Genomic DNA, 24,076 nt, shown 5'->3' on the forward strand with positions numbered 1-24,076 from the left:
GACCAAATTTTATATTTTTTGAATTTTTTTTACTATTTATTAAGCTACTTTGAAAATCACTGATCCGACAGTCCAAAAAATTTTACTAGTTTTTTACTATTCACATCAAAACAACAATTTCCAAAGTAGCTTAATAAATAGTAAAAAAATTTCAAAAAAATGTAAAATTTAGTCTCCAAGCACATTTCAATATAGAGATCACATCTAACGGTTTGGATCGGTTGTTTGGACTTTCAAAATAAAAATATGGCGTGGAGTACAAACGCATTTTACTCCATGGCTCACCGTAGTCAACCTCATATATATATATATATATATATATAATTTTATTTTTAAATATTATCTTATATAAAAACGGATAAGATGACGGAAAAAAAAATTGTTACTGGTACTCGATAAACTAACCAAAAAAAAAATCTTACGTTTTCGGATATGATATGACTCGAATAAACGGGTAAAATGGTTCCATTGCCTCATTTTTTTTTATTTTCTTTATTTGTCTTCGTGCTTTCTTGTTTTATATTTTTGTTATCTGTGTAATGAATAGGATGGACCAACTTATTGTATTGTTTTAAGAGTAAAGAAAAGACTCCCCTCATTTAATACAACAAAACTAAGACTCTTAATATATATACTTTCAGCGTCTCGAAGAGGCAAGAAAGGTTTGATCTCCAACAGGAACACCCCTAAATCTTAGTAGGGAATTGCATACCAGGTAGTGAATTGGAAAAACCCGATCGAATCGTGGACCACCTTGGAACTGGTCCGATTCTGGTTAGACTTCTGGACTGGTCCACACTAACTTTAGGGTCGGGTCTAGCAAGGGTTTGCACCGGTTTTTTTTTTAACTTGACTCCTGAAAATCCGATCCGCCCAAACCCCCGACCTGACTAGCCTTGACCCGGACCAACCCGAGACCCACCTAAACCCGGACCAGACCAAACATACCGAACTAAACAGTAACCAGAAATAGACCTGTTTCGGCCAGAAACATTCCACTGTTTTTTTTTTAAAAGAAAACAACCAAACCCAGACCTGCACCCAACCCGGACCGACCCATGCTAATTTTGGACCAAGGATCTAGCACGGGTTTGGTCCAACTCCCCCAAATGGAACCTGCCGGACCCTACCCTAGATAACCCGTAGACCCGAGGACCGTGGGAACCGTGACCTGGACGGGTTCGGACCGACAAAACCCGACCCGACCCGACCCGACCCGGTAAACACTAATACCAGACAACCTACTTCAAAAAAACATGAAACACACTATGTAGGTAGAAATTTGTCATTGATTATTTTAAGATTATATTATTCTTAATTAATAATACACAGATGGAGCAGAAGGCCCATCCGATTCAATGTCTGAAGAAGACAATGATGAAGATGACTTTATTGATTGGAGTGATGTTAACTAAATTTATGTTTTATTATGATGTTTAGTTTTTGTGCAGAAGCAGTTAGTTGCTTTTGTTCTTTGTTATGCTTGGTTGTTTTTTAATATTCTGCCCTTCTGTAATGAACTGATGTAATACTTTTACAGTTCTTGTCTTAGGGTTCTATTTTGGATACCTAACAACAAGTGCTCTAAAGTGGTTTCGAATAAAATCGGTGGTAATCCATTATTTTCATAAAAATAATACAGATTTTTTTCGATGTTTGTGTTTTACATCTCGTTTATTCTTATATCAGCATCAAACTTTAATCTACATTATTTGTATCAGGCTTAAGAAAATAAGCCTAATTCATTAGTAACTTATTTGGAAACTCTTTCTTTTCCGGTACAAATAAATAGAAGTTGAACGAGGGTGGTCTTAAGTTTATCAAGTTCCTTGTGAACTCAACACTAAAATTTATCGGATTAATTTCAAACGATGAATTCAAATTATTGAAAACAATCTATCTTACAAGTCATACGTCTACATATGTCAGAATTTTATGTGGTTTTTAATATACAGTCCATGTGGTTACTCCAAAAATTCAAAAAGGTCCAGAAAATAATTGCTTTGGAGGAGGTTTCAATCCATAACCTACGAAAGTGGTAAAGAGCACAAACCACTAAGATAGAACATCATTATGCTATAAATTAGTTTTATTATATGTATTTTTTTTAACAACTCAAAGTAAAACTGCATATATACTTCCACATTATAATCCGCACATAAGATATGCAGTAGTCTTTCGCATGCATGAACAAAAATGCATTTAAAAACACTGATCTGATCATGTGATAAGCGTGAAGAGTGATTCACATATATATATATATATATATATATATATATATATATATTTTTGGCAAGCTAACTATTTTTAGGTGCATTTAACAACATAATTTAGATAGCTATGCAAGATAGAGATTCATTTTATCACTAATTAACACTTAATTAATACTAAGTTCTCAAAATTAAGATCATGACGCTTAAAATAGCACTCCTAGACAATATGCACACACAACACATTGGGCCGAGATCACATATTAAACTGCAATTAATGACAATAGTAAGTTCTATTTTGGGCCCATGGGCCCAAATCATAGAGATTCCTGTGCATCAGATTCAGAGATGGAAAGAAATTTCTCAGCTTTGGTTCGTGTTTGTTAAACAAATTTGTATGCTCTAGAAATAGGGGTGTCAATGGGTACGATACGGATAGGGTGAAAACATTTTCATACTCATATTTATTAAGAGTGACATTATTCATATTCTACTCTTGCTCATTAAGAATTGATTTTATTCTATCCTATATTTATCTATTAAAATTATTGGATAACAAAACAGTAGCGGGTGAATAATGAATAATACTAGTATAATAATTAGTTTTATTATATTTTACAAATAGAACATCAAAACTCAATTATTTCACACATATGCAATGACATTACTAATACAAAATAAAAATAAATGTGCAATCAATTTCAACTAAATTGTATTTTTTTTTATAAAACATTAGAATTCAAAAACAAGAATATATCTTCCGACAAATTTAATTATTTAATTTTAAAAAAACACAAAAATAATACACTAAATAACAAAAATACTCATTTACTATTGCTCAAACATTATCATATTATTATATGAGTGAGTCTATGATACTATGCATATCACGGGTTGTTACCGTGCTACGGCTCTATATTCGAGTTTTCAAATCCTAACGGTCGATCCGAACCGTTCATCTTGTTCTCCATATTAATATGTGTTTGGAAACCAAATTTTACATTTTTTGAAAAAATTTTACTATTTTTTTAGATATTTAGAAAATCACTTGATCTGAAAATTCTGGACCATCCAAAAACAGTGATTTTCAATAAATCTAAAAAAATAGTAAAAAATTTCAAAAAAATGTAAAATTTGGTCTCCAAACACATATTAATATGGAGAACAAGATGAACGGTTTGGATCGACCGTTAGGATTTGAAAACTCAAATATAGAGCCGTAGCACAGTAACAAATCGTAATATACATAGTACCATAGACTCACTCTTATTATATTTTATATAATTACCATATAAGGTAACGGATACGAAATAACCTTTACTCGTACCCTTATTCGTTTAGCTAACAATTTTTTTTTTTATTCATACTCATATCCAATAAATTAACGAAAAAAAATCTTATTCATACCCGTCTTATCGAATACGGTACGAATCGAGTAAATGGCTAAAATGATATCATTTGATGTGAAAAGTAAAAGAAATATAAAGAGGTTAGAGATAAGTGCAACACTCAATTTGATGTGAAAAGGAAAAGAAAGTGAAGGTCCAAAAGCAAATTAGAGGCTGTCCTTTGCTTTTTGAATTTTGGCTTTGGGTGGGAAGTTTGGTTATTTATTATCAATCAATCAATCATCTTCAAAATCATTAATTCCTTTTGTATTGCCGACCTCCTGTTAAATTAGTCCACATATTCATCCTTTTAAAAGTTGAATAAATATGACAAGGCCACTTGGCTTGTTTTTTCTTGTACGGAAGTAAAAAGGTAGGTGATATATTAGCATGGAGTTAGGTTGGGGTGCTATGGATAGCATAGTGGCCTCTATGCTACGGCTCAATATTTGAGTTTTCAAAATTTAAACGGTCGATCTGAACCATTCATCTTATTCTCCATATTAATATCTGCTTGGAGACCAAATTTTATAATTTTCTGAATTTTTTTACTATTTATTAAGTCACTTTGAAAATCGCTAATCTAACGGTTTTACTGTTTTGTGCAGCCTAACTCTATTAGCATGTGTGTTTTGTATATACTTAGAGGTTAGAGCCTTAGAGGTGACATTTCTTACAATGAGACTTGCTTATCAAAATTTACCCAATCAAATAAAAAATTAAATATAGAAAGAGGAGAAAGTTAATAACAAAATGAAAATTTAACCCTACGTGTCAAACCTCCGCTCACTAGAACAAAGTGATTCGTCATGTACTCTGCCACGCATTGTATGGACGATATGGATACATATTGAATGTTGAATATTAGATAGATATGGATACATCACAGATTGAATATTAGAATATTAGATAGATACATACACATATTAGATAGATATGGATACAGATTGAATATTATAATATTAGATAGATACAGAAACATATTAAATACTAAATTGATAAGGATTAGATACATAGATACATATGGATAAATATTAGAATATTAGATAGATACAAAAACATATTAAATACTAAATTGATAAGGATTAGATATCTATAGATATATACATAATTATTTTATATAATATATATTAATTATATAGTACATATTTACTATGAGGATGGATCCACTTATACTGTTTTTGATGACACCCGATCATACCTTACATTTTCAAAATTTTCAAAGTCCAAACAGTTGATTCAAATTGTTCAACATGATAGATATATTAAAATGTGCTTGCAAATCAAATTTTATATATATATTTTTTTACTATTTATTAAGTATTTTACAAATCTTTGTTTTAAGACTATTTAATTTTTGTACTCATCTTGATAAATAGTAAAAAAAATTAAAAAAAATGTAAAATTTGATCTGCAAGTATATTTTAATATATTTATCATATTGAACAGTTTAAATAGACTATTTGAACTTTAAAATATAAGAAGTAATTCGATGTGATTGCTTTTTTTGATGTAAATGAATTCCTTCTCATTTATTATTTAGATAACAATAATTAAAATTTAAAACTATATCCATGTCACATAACACATATATCGGATATGCGTAAAAAGAACTCAATATTCACACTCGGATGAGAGGTGCAATTCAACGCACTATAGTTCGATGGAATGACACCAAATAGTGAGGATAGCGATCAGCCGTTCAATTCTGATCTATCAATATGTTCGCCGACTGCACCAGAGTCCAGATAGTGAGCATCAGAGGTGGGTCCCGAATCTGATGGGACGCATCCACCGTGTAACATTTTTCTGTTGATAAATACTGACAACGCGTAGCAAACCCATGCTTAAGCGGGGCCCATATCAATCGGCAATTTCTTGCCGGGTCCGGGTCCGCCGTTTCGCACGTGGGTGGAGCCCACTTTGATGAATGAGTATCCTCTGAGATATCTCATATTTTGCGTGACCGACGTGTCCGGTTCCTATTCAGGAACAGCGCTGGGGGCCGCACTTATTGGAGCTTTGAGAGTCGTGTAGAATGTATTTTAACGATTGAGATTCTCCAAAATGCCACGCAAAATATGAGATATCTCAGAGGATGCGAATTACACTTTGATCAGGCTTTGGAATGGATCCGAGTAGTTTCCTTTTCTGACTCTTGGGTTTGTTTTTTACTTGCGTGTCTGTTCTGCGTAACTGACGCCTCGTGTCCCATAATTGATGTCGCTTGTCACTGGTATTCCGTTTGAACCTGGTCTATAGTCTTAAATGTGAAACGGAATGCTCACCCTTCTATTTTTTATTTTTTATTTTTCCTGAAAAATATTTGTAATATTAGAAAGAATAATTAAAACTTAATATCATATGAAACTTTCATGAAATTATTATTTTTTAATTAATATTTTAGAATAATGCTAGCTGAGGTTAAATTAAACTCAAAGCATAGTGGAATAAAAAAAAATGAACATATATCTAGCTAGCAAAATATATTATAATGTATAGCTAATTCCTTACATCCAACAAGAATTCAAACAATTGCTTAAAGAAAATGCCTACATAAAATTAAGTGTGAATTCATACAATATTATCTTAATAATTGTGAATTCTATATAAAATTTAAATTGTATGGTTCACACCAGTGTTATAAAAGACGTCCGTTTAGATCGATTAATCAGCTAATTAGTCGTTGGAGGTAGTCAAACCATCACAAATTTTTCCAATTAATCGGCCGATTATTTTCGATTATTCCTGATTAATCGATTGGTAGTACCATGTCCGTCCGATAACCGCATACCATTATTTACAACACTGGTTCACACTTTTTGTTCTATTGCACATTGAAACAGTACGTTGTTATTGGTTGGCAAGTCAGATTGAAATTTTCTCAGCAAGAGAAATTATTTACTTGAAAAAAGTTTTTATTGCTCACCTTGTAATATATTGGTTGACCCATAATATTTATTTATATTGGTAAGAAAAGGTGTTTGATATTTTTTAAATAAGTGTATTAGCCAATCTTTATTTCACAAATATAAAAAGTCAAAAGACTTGTACGTAAACTGATTACTAACATTTATTTATTTCAAGTTGTATTTTTCAATATGCAATTTTGTAATGATATCACTTCTTACAGTTATATCAATTTTTTTTTTTGTTTCATGGTATAAATAATTTGCAATCCTCAAATTTTTATGAAATATTGTTAGAGATTACAAATTATGGTCCGATGTGTATAACAAAATTAAAAAAAACATAGTGTGCAATATTAATGAGATCAGGCAATTATATTTTCAAAGGAAAAATCATGTAATTTGAATGATAAAATCATTTAATTAAGGATGCCCCAGTATATATCTTTAATGGTACATTCAGATAGACAATATTACTAAAACAAAAAAGAAAATTATATATGTGTTTTTTCACTTCTTCTTCATTTAAATAGGTAATTTATCACATTCGATGCAACAAGAATATAATTTTCTTATCTATCAAATAATTTTAAAATTTGAACATTTCATGAACTTTAGAAAGTTTTTCAAATTGAGTAAAATTTCATACAAAATATTTTCTAGTGATAATAAAACGCATTTACAATTTTAATTATTTTAATTTAGATAACATCGGCAAAAGATACGAGTGTACCAAAATAAAGTGTATACTAGAATCATTCTAATAAAAAATATTAGAGGGAGTCTACAGTATTATGCATAGTATGGATGGGTTCGTACTACGGATTAATATTTTACTTTAAAAAAGCTAACGATTGATTCAAACCGCTCAACCTGATTTTTCATATAAATATATACTTGCAGACCGAATTTTACATTTTTTAGAAATTTTTACTATTTTTTAAGATAGATAGAAAATCACTTGTTCTGAAAATTATATACTATCTAAAAACAATAATTTTCTATCTATCTTAAAAAATAGTAAAAAAAATCTAAAAAATGTAAAATTATGTCTCCAAGTATATATTCATATTGAAATCATGTTGAATGATTCAGATCGACCGTTAGAATTTTCAAAACAAAAATATTAATTAGTACGGACCCATCCATGCTATGCATAGTACCATATGGTCACTCAATATATTAAAAGCTTAAAAGCTTAAAAAGTTGTTTGTATGTATGCACAAATTATTTTATGTTGTAAAAGTGGTCACTAAAACAGGAAACCTTGGCATCAAATGGTAGACCCAGTTGACTTAGTATAACCTCCAAAATGGCTACTCACGGAAACCCATAACCTATCTATCCACTGTAGTCGCCTAGTCGGTGAGTATAGAAAACGACGCGCATCACCTCCTCAGTACTACCTTCTCACCAAATCTGAACTCAGATATTTTTTCAAGGGGGGGATTTCACGTATACCCTTCAAAAACTTCAAAATTACGTATTTCCCCCTCTAAAGTTCAAAAACTCACATATTTACCCATTTCATTGTCTTTTATATTAAAACTCATTCTAAATATATAAAATACCTATTTTATCCTTCATTAAAAGTATAAAATGCCCCATCGAACTCAAATTTGAATCTGAAGGGTTTCTCTACCGTCTGATCCGCAGATATTGCAATAAGATTATTGCGTGTTCGCTTCAAGATTCGTGCTAATCTAGCCCGCACGAATCTCAAAGCAATTTTGATCTGTGTGCATCGCATTAAGATCTATGTAAATTGCATCAATTTCAGTGTTTGTTCGCTTCAAGATTCATGCTGATCTAGCACGCACGGATCTCAAAGCAATTCAGACGGTAGAGGAACCTTTAGATTCAAATTGGAGTCAGATGGGTGTTTTATGTTTTTTAATAAAATGGTAAAATAGGTATTTTATAAATTTAGAATGTATTTTAATAGAAAAGACAATGAAATGGGTAAATATGTGAGTTTTTGAAGTTTAGAAGGGGAAATATGTAATTTCAAATTTTAGAGAGGTAAATACGTAATTTTGAAGTTTTTGAGGGGTATACGTGAAATTCCCCCTTTTTTCAAATGAAAATATCCACCCTCAGTGATGTGGTTCCATCTGGTGCTTCCACGTGTCACGAGATTGCACGTGGAGGTGTCAGAGTGAATGTCCATAGATCCGAAGGCACGTATTCAAAAGAACTCGTATCTTCTGAGATATCTCAAACTTTGCGTGACTTTATGGAAAATCCCAACCGTTTAAATAGGTTCTGCACGAATCTCAAAGCACATATAACACGGACCCCACATCACCCCCGAATAGGCACCGGACACATCGGTCACGCAAAAGTTGAGATATCTCAGAGGATACGCACTCGTATGAATTCAAAAGACCTGGACTGTGACTCGTTGACCACGTGGCGTTTTCCTACTGGACAGCTCTATCTACCGTGGTTCTATAAGACCCCCCCTGTTTCCCATCAATCTTCACAAATCCATCTTCGACATTTATTATTAGCAGAAGAAAGAGAAACAGAGAAAATTAGTTTGAATAGAGACGAAAAACAGAGAGAAAATAAAACGAAATGGGTGTTTTAGATTTCATGTCGGAATGCTGCTCTGTTTCACATTCACGCAGTCACAGGCTGAATAGGCGCAAGCAGCTACAGGTATACCACACTTACAATTTTTTGAATTAGCCATTTAGGAGCATATATATATATTTTTTCATTGAATAAGTGCTTGTTTAGCAACTAAACTAATTGAGGTTTGCAATTTTTTATGACAGACAGTGGAGATGAAGGTGAAAATAGATTGTGAAGGTTGTGAGAGAAAAATCAAGAAATCACTGGAAGGCATGAGAGGGATTAATACAATTGAGATACTGCCAAAGCAAAGCAAAATTACGGTGACCGGGTACGTCGAGCCGTCAAAAGTAATGAGAAGAGTTGCATGGAAGACAGGCAAAAGGGTGGAGCCATGGCCGTATGTACCATACGACACGGTGGCACACCCTTATGCACCTGGTGCATACGATAAGAAGGCGCCACCAGGTTATGTGAGGAATGTCATGGCCAATCCCAATGCAGCACCGCTAGCTCGGGCAAGTTCGCTTGAACAGAAGTACACCAATGCATTTAGTGATGACAATCCTAATGCTTGTGTGGTCATGTGATGAGATTTGTTGGATCAAAGTCTTGTGTCGATTAATAGAATGATTGTAGCAAATATTATTTGCTTTCTACAAAATAGTTCTTTCAAGATTTTTCGTTTGTAGACAAAATTCAATTTCAATCGCAATCGTAAGGTTTATCCAAGGATTTTTTTTTTTGTAAGAATATCTTTGTAGATTACATCGAAGAAGGTTTCGAGCAAGTATTGTTATTCTGTAAAATAGTATCAAGTTTTGCGGTTAATTAGGTGTTTGGTTAATGGTTTTCGTTCCTTGTAGACGAAATTCAGTTTTAATCATAATATTTAATCAGGCGGATATTGTTTAAAAATTTTGGGCAGAAAATAATGTGATCTTGTAGAAAGGATTTAATTTACAGTGTTGCCAGAAATAATCCGTTTGCATTATAACAAATTAAAACAAGCAACACATATGGATCAACCACTACAGGAACAAAATTGATACAAGCATAATGAACAAAAAAAGAAAAAAAGAATTATTTTCATACCTCTAAAAATAAAGAAATAATAAACAGCAAGGAATCAACTCGCATGCTAGGTGTTGGTCCTCGATGGATGCCCTACAGCATTCTCCATTGCGTTGTACCAGTCACCAATTTTTGTATTTTCCCACCATAGTAGTTGATATCTGGGTTGTAGTTGTATATTAAGCGGCCATTTTTATTAATATTTCAAAAGAAAAAGTTAATTTTAAAAATAATCTCGCATTCTATATTTTTTTTCAAAAATAATCTAACCGTCTGGCCCACGGGCGGTTTCCTAAGAGACCAACCCCCCCCCCCCCCCCCCCCCCCCCCCCCACCCACCCCCCCACGGGCGGTCTCCTAGGGGACCAAACCGCCCCTCCCACGGGCGGTCTTCTTCTTGTTTTTTTTTTTTTTTTAGATATCTGAGTATTTTGATTTAAATAATTTTGTGAAGAAAAAGTTTTCTTGTTTAGAGTGTATGCCAAAAAAAATAAGACATTTGATAAATTTATGAAGTGATGTCGTAACTCTTTATAACTTTGATTTTATTTGTCAGTTAGATATCACAAGTCTAAATATAACACTAATGAAGGACCTGGCCTTTATTCAAAAAATTTCAAGCTCTGACAGCTTGTTGATCTTTTTCTCTTTTTCCAGTTTTTACAATATATGTATAATATATACATATATACATATACAGGGTCTGTCTAAATTGCTGCTGGCAGCATTTCGGCAGAGGTGCTGCCGGGGCTATATTTAGCCGTGTGATGTCCAAACAACAAATCCAAACCGTTAGATGTTTAATCTATATTATAATCTACTTGGAGACCAAATTTTACATTTTTTGGAATTTTTTTACTATATATTAAGCTGGTTTGAAAATCGCTGATTTCAATAAATTTCTGCAGCATTGAAATCAGCGGTTTTCAAACCAGCTTAATATATAGTAAAAAAATTCCAAAAAATGTAAAATTTGGTCTCCAAGTAGATTATAATATAGATTAAACATCTAACGGTTTAGATTTGTCGTTTGAACATCAAAAAATAGAAAAAACAGTGGCAGCACCGCCGGCAGAAATGCTGCCGGCAGCAAATTAGCCACAACCTACATATACATATACATATACATATATACATATACACATATACATATACACATCTACATATACACATATACACATATACATACATACATACATACATACATACATACATACATACATACATACATACATATATACATGAATATGCTAGCATGTTATGCATAGCATAGAGCCCCTCCGTGCAACGACTCAGATTTCGAGTTTTCAAAATCCTAACGGTCGATCCGAACTGTTAATCTTGTTCTCCATATTAATATGTGTTTGGAGACCAAATTTTACATTTTTTGGAATTTTTTTTACTATTTCTTTAGATTTATTGAAAATCGTTGTTTTTGTTATGGTCCAGATTTGCTGAAAACAGCGATTTTCAATAAATCTAAAAAAATAGTAAAAAAATTCCAAAAAATATAAAATTTGAAAAACCAAACACATATTAATATGGAGAACAAGATGAACGGTTCGGATCGACCGTTAGGATTTTAAAAAATCGAATATTGAGCCGTTGCATGGAGGCCCTCTATGCTATGCATAGCATGCTAGCATATTCCCATATATACATATACATATACATATACACATATACATATATACAAAAAATAAGACATTTGATAAATTTATGAAGTGATGTCGTAACTCTTTATGGTACTAAAACAGTAGTTTAGAGCTACTAAAATATGTTCAAACTCAAATTAGATCTCTGTCCATGAACAAAGCACCCTAGACTGACCACTGCTGGTAAATCAGCAAGTCTGGATTGATACAGGGATCAAACTGAAAAAATAAGTGCACCAACAGGTAGAGCATTCAAAAATACACAGAATTGACACAAATTTTAATTTATTTGGATTTTTCTACAGTTAGTTATGAATTTTCAAAGTTCAACTTTCGAAAAAACTTTAAACATCCATAACTTTGGCTAGGAAAGTCAGATTTGGGCGTACGAGCACTTTTCGAAAAGGGGAGGACGAGACGAATCCGATTTTGCTTGAAAAAAATCTTAGGCATTGTTGTATCGAAAGCATTAGAATTTCGAAAAAACGTCGTTTAGTGCCTCAAAAACTCAGTTTAAGTTTTCGTACGACGATAGGCATTAAAAACAGCGATTTTCAAACCATCTTAATAAATAGTAAAAAAATTCAAAAAAAATGTAAAATTTGGTCTCCAAGCACATTTTAATATAGATTAAACATCTAACGGTTTGGATCGGCTATTTGGACTTCGAAAATAGAGATATGAGCGTGAATTAAAACACCCCGTTTAATTCGCGAAGTAGCGTAGCCTTACTCTACATGTATGTATAAATATGTATATTAGTATATATAATATAATACATGTATATATATGTATATTATATATATAATAGAGATAGGCTAATGTGCTTTCGGTAGCATATGGGTCGAAATACACACGGTTCAAATTTGAAATTTCAAAATTCAAAAAGTCGATATGAACCGTTCATCTTGTTCTCCATATTAATATGTGCTTGGAGACCAAATTTTACATTTTTCTGTGTATATGTATATGTGTATGTGTATATGTGTATGTATATATGTATATGTATGTATGTATGTATGTATGTATGTATGTATGTATGTATGTATACATGTGTACATGTGTACATGTGTATATGTATATATGTATATGTATATATGTATATATTGTTAGGTTTCGGGGTAACCAAAACCCGTTTAGGCTTAAGCTGCAGAATGACCGTAGAACAAAAATTTCTACGGCCAACTTAAGCTCAGGATTAAACGGGGTATGTCAGGAAACTTTCCAAGGCGGTCCACCTTCAGTATTCCTTTGGCATCAAAACCCAATTTAATCCTTTTTACAGATCTATATGTATATATGTATATGTATATATGTATATATTGTTAGGTTTCGGGGTAACCAAAACCCGTTTAGGCTTAAGCTGCAGAATGACCGTAGAACAAAAATTTCTACGGCCAACTTAAGCTCAGGATTAAACGGGGTATGTCAGGAAACTTTCCAAGGCGGTCCACCTTCAGTATTCCTTTGGCATCAAAACCCAATTTAATCCTTTTTACAGATCTACTCCATGATTGATTTCTAAAACTTTAATCTACTTACCAATCAAATAGATTAATATAACATATTTATACCTTGTTTCCAAATCACAGTTGGAATGCAGACCGAGCGAGTAGAGCTACATCACGGGAATGATTTTCCTCGGAGCACCAAACGTATGGTGCCTCTATCGGTTATCCACCAGGACTAACCGGAGAGCGGTTTATTTCTTTTGCCAGAAATACTATAAACCGCGGAATTCGGGAAAAACACTATTCACAGAGAAAAAGACGAAAATCCGTAAACACGAATTTTCAGCTACTCAGTTTCACAAATAAGCAAAACTGACATACCGCGAAATTCGAGAAAACACTATTCATCAATCCCGTAAATATACTTCACAACAACCCGCAAGATTATACGTCAATTACGTATAACTTTCTTTTCTCAACCGAAACACTATTTGGAAGAGAAACCGAGAAAGAGAGAAAATACCGATTCGTTTCGATACGAAACGATATGAATGAATTAGTATTTTATTCTCTCCATGCACCCCTCTATTTATAGCCTCTAAAATGGTGTGAAAAGACCAAAATACCCCTATGACAAGGCATGCCACCTAGGGGGGTGAGGTGTCATGTGGATAGGATTGATGACGTGTCATCTGGATAGGATCGATGACGTGTCATCTGGATAGGATCGATGACGTGTCATGCGGATAAGGACGAATCTGAAAAGACCCGAATGCTCTCGGCCCGAATACAAATAATATTCGTATAATTATTCTGAACAATTATATTTCTTGCGGTTGTTGTTTCGGTAATTTATACAATGTGTCCTACACATTTATAAATTAACCGGTTAACTTTTATACAATGTGTCACACACGTTTATAAATTAACCAATGTTTTTGCTTGTTATTTTTACATAACATTTATAATTTAATTATAACCATCTTACTATTGATCATAACCAATTTATAATCAATCACAATAAGATTCTCCGATTAACTCCTATATGGCGTGACCCAATAGGATCTGTGTTATGTTGGTAAATAGAGTTAAAACTGTTTTAACTTCTATAATCATGAGCGGTATCTGGCAGTATACATCATGACCATCAAATTACACAGATGATGCTGTATTGTACAATATCACGATCCAGTAAACTATTTACTTGTGTATGTTCTTCTGTCTCATAGCTATCAGATTAGTTTCAAGGTAGATGTGTGTCATCCTTGCTAACTGAATCTTTTCTTGATCTTGAGCAGATTATCAAATATAATTACTCTTGTAATTATACCGCTAGCAGATAATCACTCTATCAAGGGGCCCAGTGATGCTATAGCTCGTATAAAATACGAGAGACAAATAGTATTCTTGGTAAACTATCACTTCCTCAGCTAAGCTATACATATGGAAAAACTACCGTTATGACTGCTTTTTACGGACAGCGTTAGATAACAATCACACATACATATTTCTCAGTGGGAATGATAAATACCTCATACTGTAGAACCTGACACTGAATGAAAACATAAATGACACGAACACAATTCTATTTAATGTTTCATTCGGGGTCTGTCAAATGCCATGTTCCTAGAACATGTATCTATGTGATTAAAATGACATCTCGTGTCAGGTGGTTTGTAAAACTTAACCATCTTTTAATCCACATACTAACTTTATCGCGGTAATTAGTGTTCCTGCTAATTACCTTGGTCAGTGACTTTTTAAGAGTATATATCATCTATATTATGGAGTTTCACAATTTCAGTCATGAACTCGAAATGATCCATAAATTCAATAATACTCAAGGCAACAAAATGATATATAAATAAACATTCAATTAATGAACAAAGTTTTATGATAAATTATTGTATTATTGACTTCTAGATTATTATAAACTAACATATATGTATATTGTATATATGTATATATTATACATATATTATAAAAACCGAAAAAAGAGAAAAAGATCAACAAGCTGTCAAAGCTTGAAAATTTTTGAATAAAGGCCAAGTCCTTCATTAGTGTTATATTTAGACTTGTGATATCTAACTGACAAATAAAATCAAAGTTATAAAGAGTTACGGCATCACTTCATAAATTTATCAAATGTCTTATTTTTTTGGCATACACTTTAGACAATAAAACTTTTTCTTCACAAAATTATTTAAATCAAAATACTCAGATCTCTAAAAAAAAAAAAAAAAAAAAAAAAGACCACCCGTGGGAGGGGCGGTTTGGTCCCCTAGGAGACCGCCCGTGGGCCAGGCAATTAGGTCATTTTTGAAAAAAAATAGAATGCGGTGTTATTTTTAAAATTATTTTTTTCTTTTGGGGTATTAATAAAAATGGCCGTATATTAAGCCTTAGCACAACAAATATTCAAAATTTTTATTAATAGAAAATTAATTAGATAAAAATCTTAATTTTTTGGAAATATTGAAAAAATATTTTAAATGTTATAGAATATGACGGTCTAATTAGCAATAAATTAATTACTACACTTATTAATTAATTAAAAAAATTACTGAACGTGATAAGAATATCACGTCCAGCCACTTTTAACTAAAAAAATTGTTGGATGCGCAATCACTTTCTTCCTTTCTCTTTCCTTTTTACCTGTCCCACTTTCTACCTTTTCCCACTTTAACAATCACGTCCAGCAATTTTTTTTTTTGGGTTATTTTATTTTTTTGCCTTTTTAGTTAATTACTAATTGCAAATGCGGAGAGTTACGGCTAATTAGACCATGATAGTCTATAATGTCTTAAACTATCATATTTTATCTATATCTCAAAAAAACTTAGATTCGTTCTCCATTATCGATATTTATTTAATTAATTTTCTATTAATAAAAATTTCGGCACCAAATACTGGATCTGACAAGTTCAGCTCGGAACCACCTTTACAAAAGAAAAAAAAAAGGAAAAAAAGAAAGAGCCCATGATGCACTTAAAATGATTTCAAGCAAGGACATGTCCCTTTAAATAAGTCGAGATCAAATACCACATGCTCTTATTCTCCTCTACTTCAACAAACTTTAAAAAAATTACAATCTTTTTCGTTATTGTTGTGCAAAGAGGCAGTAAGGTACCAAGCTTGGCTCAGGAATATTACAAAGAAATGGGAAAGAAAATAATTAAGAAACCCGCTATTCATGGACAATGGAAAAAATCGCCTTGTACTATAATTAAATCATTGCCAAAGCTCTATTCCATGGCTACACATGGCTACACATGGTGTTCTGTAACATTCATCTTCCTGGCTACACATGGAAAAACTCTATTCCATGTGTTTGGAACCAACTCTCTATGTTTGGGATTTCTTTGGGTTGGCGGCTATTCTGCTATTCAGTGGCGGAGCTACATTGAATTAGAGATAGGCAACTCCTACCTCTGGATTTTGAAAAACTATTATTGGACTACTGCCTAACCTACAGTCTGAATTAGTTAATTCACAATAATCCACAACACGCTAGTCGTACCAATATTTTTTTTGTCTACCCCTGATAAAAATCCTAGCTATACCACTACCGTTATTCCAACAAAAAGTTGGATTAGCGGCTATTCCGAACTCTTAAGTTAGACACTAACCTTGCTAATCCCACGATTCATCCAAAAGCAGCCGTAGAATGGAAACATGTCCAGGTCTGCTTCCTCATAACTGCCTAGTTGGTCCTTGCCTCAAGGTCTCAAATGCAACTGTGTTTATAACATCCTTAACTTGTCACTAATATTGCAGGCCTAACAAATACTGAACTTGTCGAATATATAATGTAAGTAAAAGAAAGATGTATGTAGAAAATATAATGTAAATATATAATGTAAGTAAAAGAAAGATGTATGTAGAAATTGTCCAGGTATATTTCTCCAAGATGCAAGTTGAGCCAAAACAATGCAAATGCATTTATACATACAAAATTTTCTTCTACAAAATAGTGAATTTATCTTTAAATGCTTAGTAGATATAGGTAATTTAAATATATCAGAACTTGCATGTTGTTGTATAAAAGATATGTTTAGTTCTTGATAATTAGCAATCACAGTGCCTAGTTGGTAAACTTTTGGTATGCATTAGGTTAACATTTAATAGATCATGGTTTGAGGTTAATAACTAACATATTGTCATACTGTAACTAGCAAATATTCATCTAAATAACCTAATAATCCCGTAGGTTCTCAGTTAACAACTACCATGTTATCACTTAATAACTACTAAATTCTCACTTGGTAACTGCCAAATTGTTACAAAAACAACTAGTGGTCAATTAATAACAAATCAAGAACTTGCCACTGGAATCACTGGATTGCTTCTCAGATGCCGCATGCCAACTAGGAGATTGTCACATCCAATTCACAGTCAGACGAGAGTGCTTTGTGCACTTAAGCGGAAAAGCAAGGTGAGGTTGGTCATATGTCGCTTTTCATTTATGGTTCATGCGCCTTAAGTGCGCATCTTCGCCTCTGACTGCATTGGCACAAGTTCATATGTTATATTTAGATTTGTTATTTTAAAAAATATTACGGAAATAAATCCAGAAACTAGACAATTTGATTGCTAAAGATTAATACAAAATTTGCCACAAAGCACCGGTACCTAGTTGAACTCCTCCCTACCCAACCTTAAAAAAAAAACCACAGCTTCAATGACTACTATTTGCAAAACCTTAGTTTTTAATCCACATTCCTACCAAGAATCCACAAACATATAATAACAACAAAGAATCTCAAAAAAACAGCAACAAGAAAAGAGAAAAAAGAAAAAGAAAGATAAAAGAATAAAGGTACCCAAATAATCTCTTCCTTTTATGAGCTTCAGTCCCAGTATTGGCAGCATCATACAAGGCAGCCCGCTCGTCAGTGATATTGCATTTCTTCTTCAACTTTTTGAACACCATATACATTGTAGCTGCACCCATATATATTGCCACAAACTTTACATTAAAGCTAAAGTTCTCTTCGTAAAAAGGGAAGAACTTATTAAAGGTGCTCTTCATTACTCGTCTTTTGGGATACCTGGAATATTTTCATCTTACATGGTAAAAAGTAAACGAGGTAATTTGGGATTTTGCAAGCTTAAAACAGTCAGATCCTTATAATGCCAGTAAAGTTTTTTTAAAAAAAAAAGAACATTATGCTGACCATCCGACTCAACCAGCAGGGGAAGAAATACATCAGATGTATCGGTGCTGAACCAGTACCTATTTGAGACAGACGATACAGCTAATGCATAGCAATAATGAATTGGATCAGGCCGAGTTAAATTTATATCAGGGCAAAATCTTTTATAAAGAAAAGGCTAAGTTCTGAGCATCTCAGCCGCCAGCAGGCCAAGAAATGAGCACCAATTGTACAAGTAATGTAATGGCTGGGTCAGGTCAAGTTAACCCAATATTTTAGCATTACGAACCTATCCAATTCAGTTGTCTTTGAGATTTATTGGATCATATATATTTATATAAAGAACAACAATATAAAAAAAATTCTTAAAAGACAAACAACCAGCTCGTTGAAATTTTAGAAAACTTACAGTATAAAATATAAGGACTAAAAGGTCAGATCTGAGCTGACCTACCAACTTACCAAATTTAGGGATGGAATCAAAAGATTGGAGAGCCTTGGTAGTGGTTTGATATATATTTGGAGATAGCATGTGCACCGGATGATCATTAACCCATCTGAATTTTGAAGAACAAGATTCAGCTATGAAATATCACAATATCAATCGTGAACCAAATTCCCAATTTTGTAGTTAAAATCTACATGCACCACTTTGCTTCTTCCTCATTAGTAGCAACATCATCAGGATTAATCCTATTGCTCATATATTGATTATTTCTGCAAATGTAAAAGAGCAGTGCCAGTAAAATTAATGCTAGAAAAGAAGGCATACATTAGGATTTTGATCTTCATTTTAGGAAATTAATTACAATTTTTGCAGGTGATGCCTTTCCTCCATTCATATTGTAAATTTTTTGTATGTACTTATATGGGGCATTGTAATAAATCATCTCAAAACTTAAAAATATTGTTGCAACCAATGAAAGGACATTGGATTGGAATACTGTTACTGTATCAGGCACCCTGATCTTAGAGACAGCTGTAAAGCTTACAGCACGTCCCCATGTTGCTGGATTTCTATTTATTTATTTATTATTATTTTTATTTTTGGGGGGAGGGCGCAAATCTTGATGATACGTCCTATTCAATCCCTGTACCAGTTAAGGTGATACACCGCACATACACCACAGGCACAAAACAAAGCAATCCAAACAACCCATATCAGAGCTGAAACCAACTAAGTTCTACTTAATAGCCTTATGAGGAAAAAAGGCAGTTAAAAGACCAATAAAAGCTGAAAAGCAGCTGGTCTCCTATACCAGCTTATTTTGAAAGTTCCAATATTACAAGAAGGGTAAAATGCCAAAACCATTCCCCAAATTTAATTCCAGATTGAAACAGCAGATTCAAACAGTTAAATTATTCTATCATCTCAACTACATGCATACATACTTTTTGGCTTCACATGGCATCAAGAGCTTTAAAACTTTGGCAATTCTGGTCGATTGATTTTATGGCTATTGGTGCCTATCAAAATCAAATCCAAAATGATGCAACAGTTTGTGTATACAAAAGTAATATGTGATCTGGGTAACATATCCAATCACTTACCGCTGTAAGATGAATGGTAAAAGAATTACTAATGATGCAACAGTTTGGCCTTAGATCCCTCCTCATATTACAATTATATCCTTGTGCAGCAAAATCCAAGCTTCAGGGTTAAGGGTATAAAACTTATGTAACAAACAGTTCATACATGAAGAATCAACCAACGGGTCACCATTGACAACCAAAATAGAACTTTCTTGTAATCAGACCACTTGATCTCTTTTTTGCTTAATGTATTTACTTTGACTACTTTGTACGGTATATCATGACAATCCAGGAAAGCTGATACATGCGTATAAGTTTTACTTGGGCCAACAGAAATACATATAATTTAAAAAACTTAAACCATATACTTTCAAAGATAAAATTACATCTCTACCCTTGTAATCACTAGGAAGCTGAGTGTTAAAACATAATACTTGATAGATCTAAGCATGAAAAAATTATGATCTCCAGATTCTATCCAATACAAATAGTTATGCAGGATTGATATAAATTCATACCTCTAACCTAATTGCAAAAGGGGCAAGCCTGCTACTGATACAACAAAACCTCCTTAAGGCAGGAAAAGCGCACAGGAGATGAGACCCTGCGAGCTTTTGCTGTTCTCATTTTTCTCTCAATTTCTCCTTTCTCAGTACTTGGTTGCAAGTTGCAAACCTCTCAAAAGAAATGGGAATGCCAGGAATTGCTCTCTATTTTCCTTACTCCTTTATTGTAATGAAATTTTTGTGAGATTTCAGTTTAATTTCAATAGAGATGATTTCCAATTGAATTTTTGTGAGCAGAACCAAATAAAAAATAATTGAATTATTCTCATTCTCTTGATTGGAAACCATTCACAAAAGAAGAAAAATGATTTCATTGATGCAACATGGAAATTACGTTATGATTATCTCTTACTATATTCAATTCCCCTTACGAAATATAATATTAATGTTGCAAATAGAATCCTTCAACACTTAGTCACAATCAATATGAGAAATTAAAGATGACAACTATTCATAGCGTAACACTTTTGTGGTTCATTCCAATTACACAAAAAATAATATCGCCCATATTCACAAAATAACAATTTCATATCTCATCAACCAAAGAAACCATTATCCTCCAACCAATGGGAATCTCCATGGTTGAAACAAATTTAAAGTGCCAGTATGGGAAATGTCCATAGCTGCAAAGCTTTTCCACAAACAACATTTTTTAGTGCCAGCCTGGTACCTAATTATTCTACAACAAAATTTTCTTCTGAGTGTAATTCTAGCACCATATTGGTGTCAGAGAAAAAAATTTACGAACACCCGTCAGTTCCTTCTTTACTGATATGTTGGCTTGAAATTTCGAACCGATTTCAAACAGAACTGGTTTGAAGTTGAAGCAGGGTTTCGAACTGAAAAGAAGAGTTCGAGTTTGATTCGGTGTGATTCAAACCAGTTTTGAACCGAACAGGTTCGAAATTGAAGCATGGTTTAGACCTAGAAAGAAGAGTTTCGAACCAAGCCAAACTCAGTTCGAGTTCGATTCGAACCAATTTCAAACCGAATTGGGTTTGATTTGTTTCGAACCAAATTTTTTTTCGAATCGAACTCAATCAAATCATGAGTTACGAGCTTTTCGTGCACCCCTGACACTGGTAGAAAATGTGTAAATGTTGGCCAAATTATGACATCAGGGGCATGCTATAATTTTGAAGACAACAGTATTAGTAATTTACAGCTCTAAAAGTCATGCAAAGTCCAGACTTTATACCGGTTTTCTAGAGTTCTCTATTGCCTATCTGATCAGAATCCAGTGTCAACTATTAACAGTATAGGTACGGATCATACCCATACTAAATTACTAATATCTGATTTTATGCCTTTTTAAATGGCAATTTCTCAAATGATCTCGAGTTGAAGAGGGTTATAGTTACAGAACAAAAGAGGAGCAAGAAAATTGAACCTGAGGCCTGAACACTGAACAGCAACTAGGGAGAACACTGGAAGGGTTCTCAATTGAGCACGAAGATCGAAGAGGTGCCAGGTACGCAGTCATCATTGTTGGGCTGGGTTATTCGGCAAATGTTGGGCCTCCAGTAAAATATCTGAGATGAAAATAATCACATAAAAATGAGCACAAATATAGCCCAAAATAAGAGAAATTTTTCGTCTACTGTATCTCCCCTAGATAGAATGGAAGTATTTCATCTGATTTGCTAAACTTTCTTTCAGAAGACTACACTGTTTAGATCATAAGTATGGTTGGACTTGGAGGTGCTAAGCCACCCCAAGGTTTCAATTTTTTTATTAAATATATAAAAACGATACTATATAATTTGTTTTACATGTATAAGCCCTCCTTAATAATAATAATAATATACAAAGTTATAGGGCTTCAATGTAAATTTAAAAAAAAATTATATTTATTTCTATTTGAACCAATTATGTCAGTGGGCCTTCTGATTAGTCCTATAAAATTGAAGTGTCTCCAACTCTCCATTCTCCGTGTCTCCAACTAGACAACTACTCAGCATCTCTGTCTGGACTGTCTCCACCAAGTTTCACTTCTTTGGTTCTCAGGAAGTAGTATGACAACTCAGTAAATTTACTTTCTTAATCTCTCTTTATTTAATTTTCATGATTGTAATCAAATATGTGGATACAAAGGACATTTAAATTTCTATGATTGCAGGTACTTACTTTTTTTAGTTGCACGCTACAATGATTTATAGCCATTCTATTGATAATTGATAATTTTGGTTGTTAAAAATACATCACAAATCTTGAAAAATTGAACCCTTTGATGTAATGGTTCCTCTACTTCTCAACAAATGCTGTCAACTTTGAAAACGACAATGAGATATCTATGTTTCCAATCTAGAAATGCATTCAAATCTTCTAAAACAAATACATAATTTTCTGAGAAGAATCATCAACGTTCTGATATATACATCCATAATTTCATTTTTGAAACCAACAAAATATTGGTTCTTACCAATTGAGAACAGTGTGTTCGGTCCACATTCATTGGTATACACCAAGTTCTTTTTACAGTTGCAAGAAATATAAATTGGTGCATACAAGCACTAGTGGAAAAACTGGAATCAGGATCGGCCTATCTGGATCAGCTATAAGAAACAACCGATACTAATACCTATCTGGATCGTTTTTATTAATAAAACTGATCCTAAAAACTAATAAGATCGGATTTTTTGGTCAACCGATCCTAATTTATGAACTTTTAGTATCGGTTCTTATTAAAAATCGATCCTGATAATATCAGGATCGATTCTAACAAACACCCGATCCTAATTAGCATATATTAGGATCGGTTGTTTATAAAAAAACCGATCCTGATACTATTAGGATCGGTTATTTGAAACAACCGATTCTAATACGTTTTTTTTTCAAAGTTGGTTCTGCAAAGCAAAAAAAAAAGAAAAAAATAGTATTAGGATCGGTTTTTTATAAAAAACCGATCCTGATACTTTTTTTTTTTTTTTTGCAGAACCAACTTTGTGTGGTGCGCTGTATGTAGTCTAAAATGCTCTGTTCAGATTAAAAGCAAATTGGCACAGTGACAGCTTCAAAATTGAGATAGCAAATTTCATTTTATAATTAGTTTTTTTTTCAATATTTTAAAATATTTATGTTTGTAATTTTAATATTGAGAAGTATATGTAATTAGGCATTTGTGTTATATGTAATTAGTGGTGATTAATAGAATATATATATGTCTGTTGTATATGGCATATGGTTCAATTATAAATTTTTTTTGATGAAAATTAATGTAATTTATATTATTAAAATTTATGTGATAATATAATTAATTATTTGACATTGATATTTCATTTTGATGTCATTTTGACTATTGAATTTTTTTATACAATCATGCATGATGCGTCAATGACTTGTGTCATATAATAATATACATAGGACTTGAACCCTTGTTGTGTGGGGTTGTGAAGAAACGAATACGAACATCAGCATTTGGTCGATCAGAACCGTTAAAATGAAAGAATGTCATATTAATTTCACCATTATAAAATTTGATACAATTCGGGATTCGTTTACTAGTTCATCAAAGCAAAACAATATAGCAACATCGCATGGCCGTAAATAGTTTA

General features: G+C 32.8%; 1 protein-coding gene and 1 long non-coding RNA gene across 6 annotated transcripts; one reads left to right on the forward strand and one right to left on the reverse strand.

The window, feature by feature from the left end:
- Positions 1–9,005: 9,005 nt before the first annotated feature.
- Positions 9,006–9,918, forward strand: LOC144561662 (heavy metal-associated isoprenylated plant protein 27-like). The gene is made up of 2 exons (XM_078310689.1): positions 9,006–9,171; positions 9,291–9,918. The coding sequence occupies exons 1-2, from the start codon at positions 9,088–9,090 to the stop codon at positions 9,675–9,677; spliced, it is 471 nt and encodes a 156-aa protein (XP_078166815.1). The 5' UTR covers positions 9,006–9,087; the 3' UTR covers positions 9,678–9,918.
- Positions 9,919–17,372: 7,454 nt separating this feature from the next.
- On the reverse strand, positions 17,373–21,906 carry LOC144561663 (uncharacterized). 5 transcript variants are annotated; one of them, XR_013513911.1, is made up of 3 exons: positions 19,072–21,898; positions 18,091–18,980; positions 17,373–17,770 (listed from the first exon to the last, which is right to left on the reverse strand). It is a non-coding gene; the product is annotated as an uncharacterized LOC144561663 (long non-coding RNA). The 5 variants fall into 5 exon arrangements; XR_013513909.1 differs by having other exon boundaries at positions 18,091–18,259; positions 18,445–21,897; XR_013513908.1 differs by having other exon boundaries at positions 17,373–17,524; positions 17,597–17,770; positions 18,091–21,897.
- Between the last annotated feature and the right edge of the window lie 2,170 nt (positions 21,907–24,076).

This window comes from Carex rostrata, chromosome 11 (assembly GCF_964058835.1).
Source record: "Carex rostrata chromosome 11, lpCarRost1.2, whole genome shotgun sequence".
Taxonomy (NCBI): Eukaryota; Viridiplantae; Streptophyta; class Magnoliopsida; order Poales; family Cyperaceae; genus Carex; species Carex rostrata.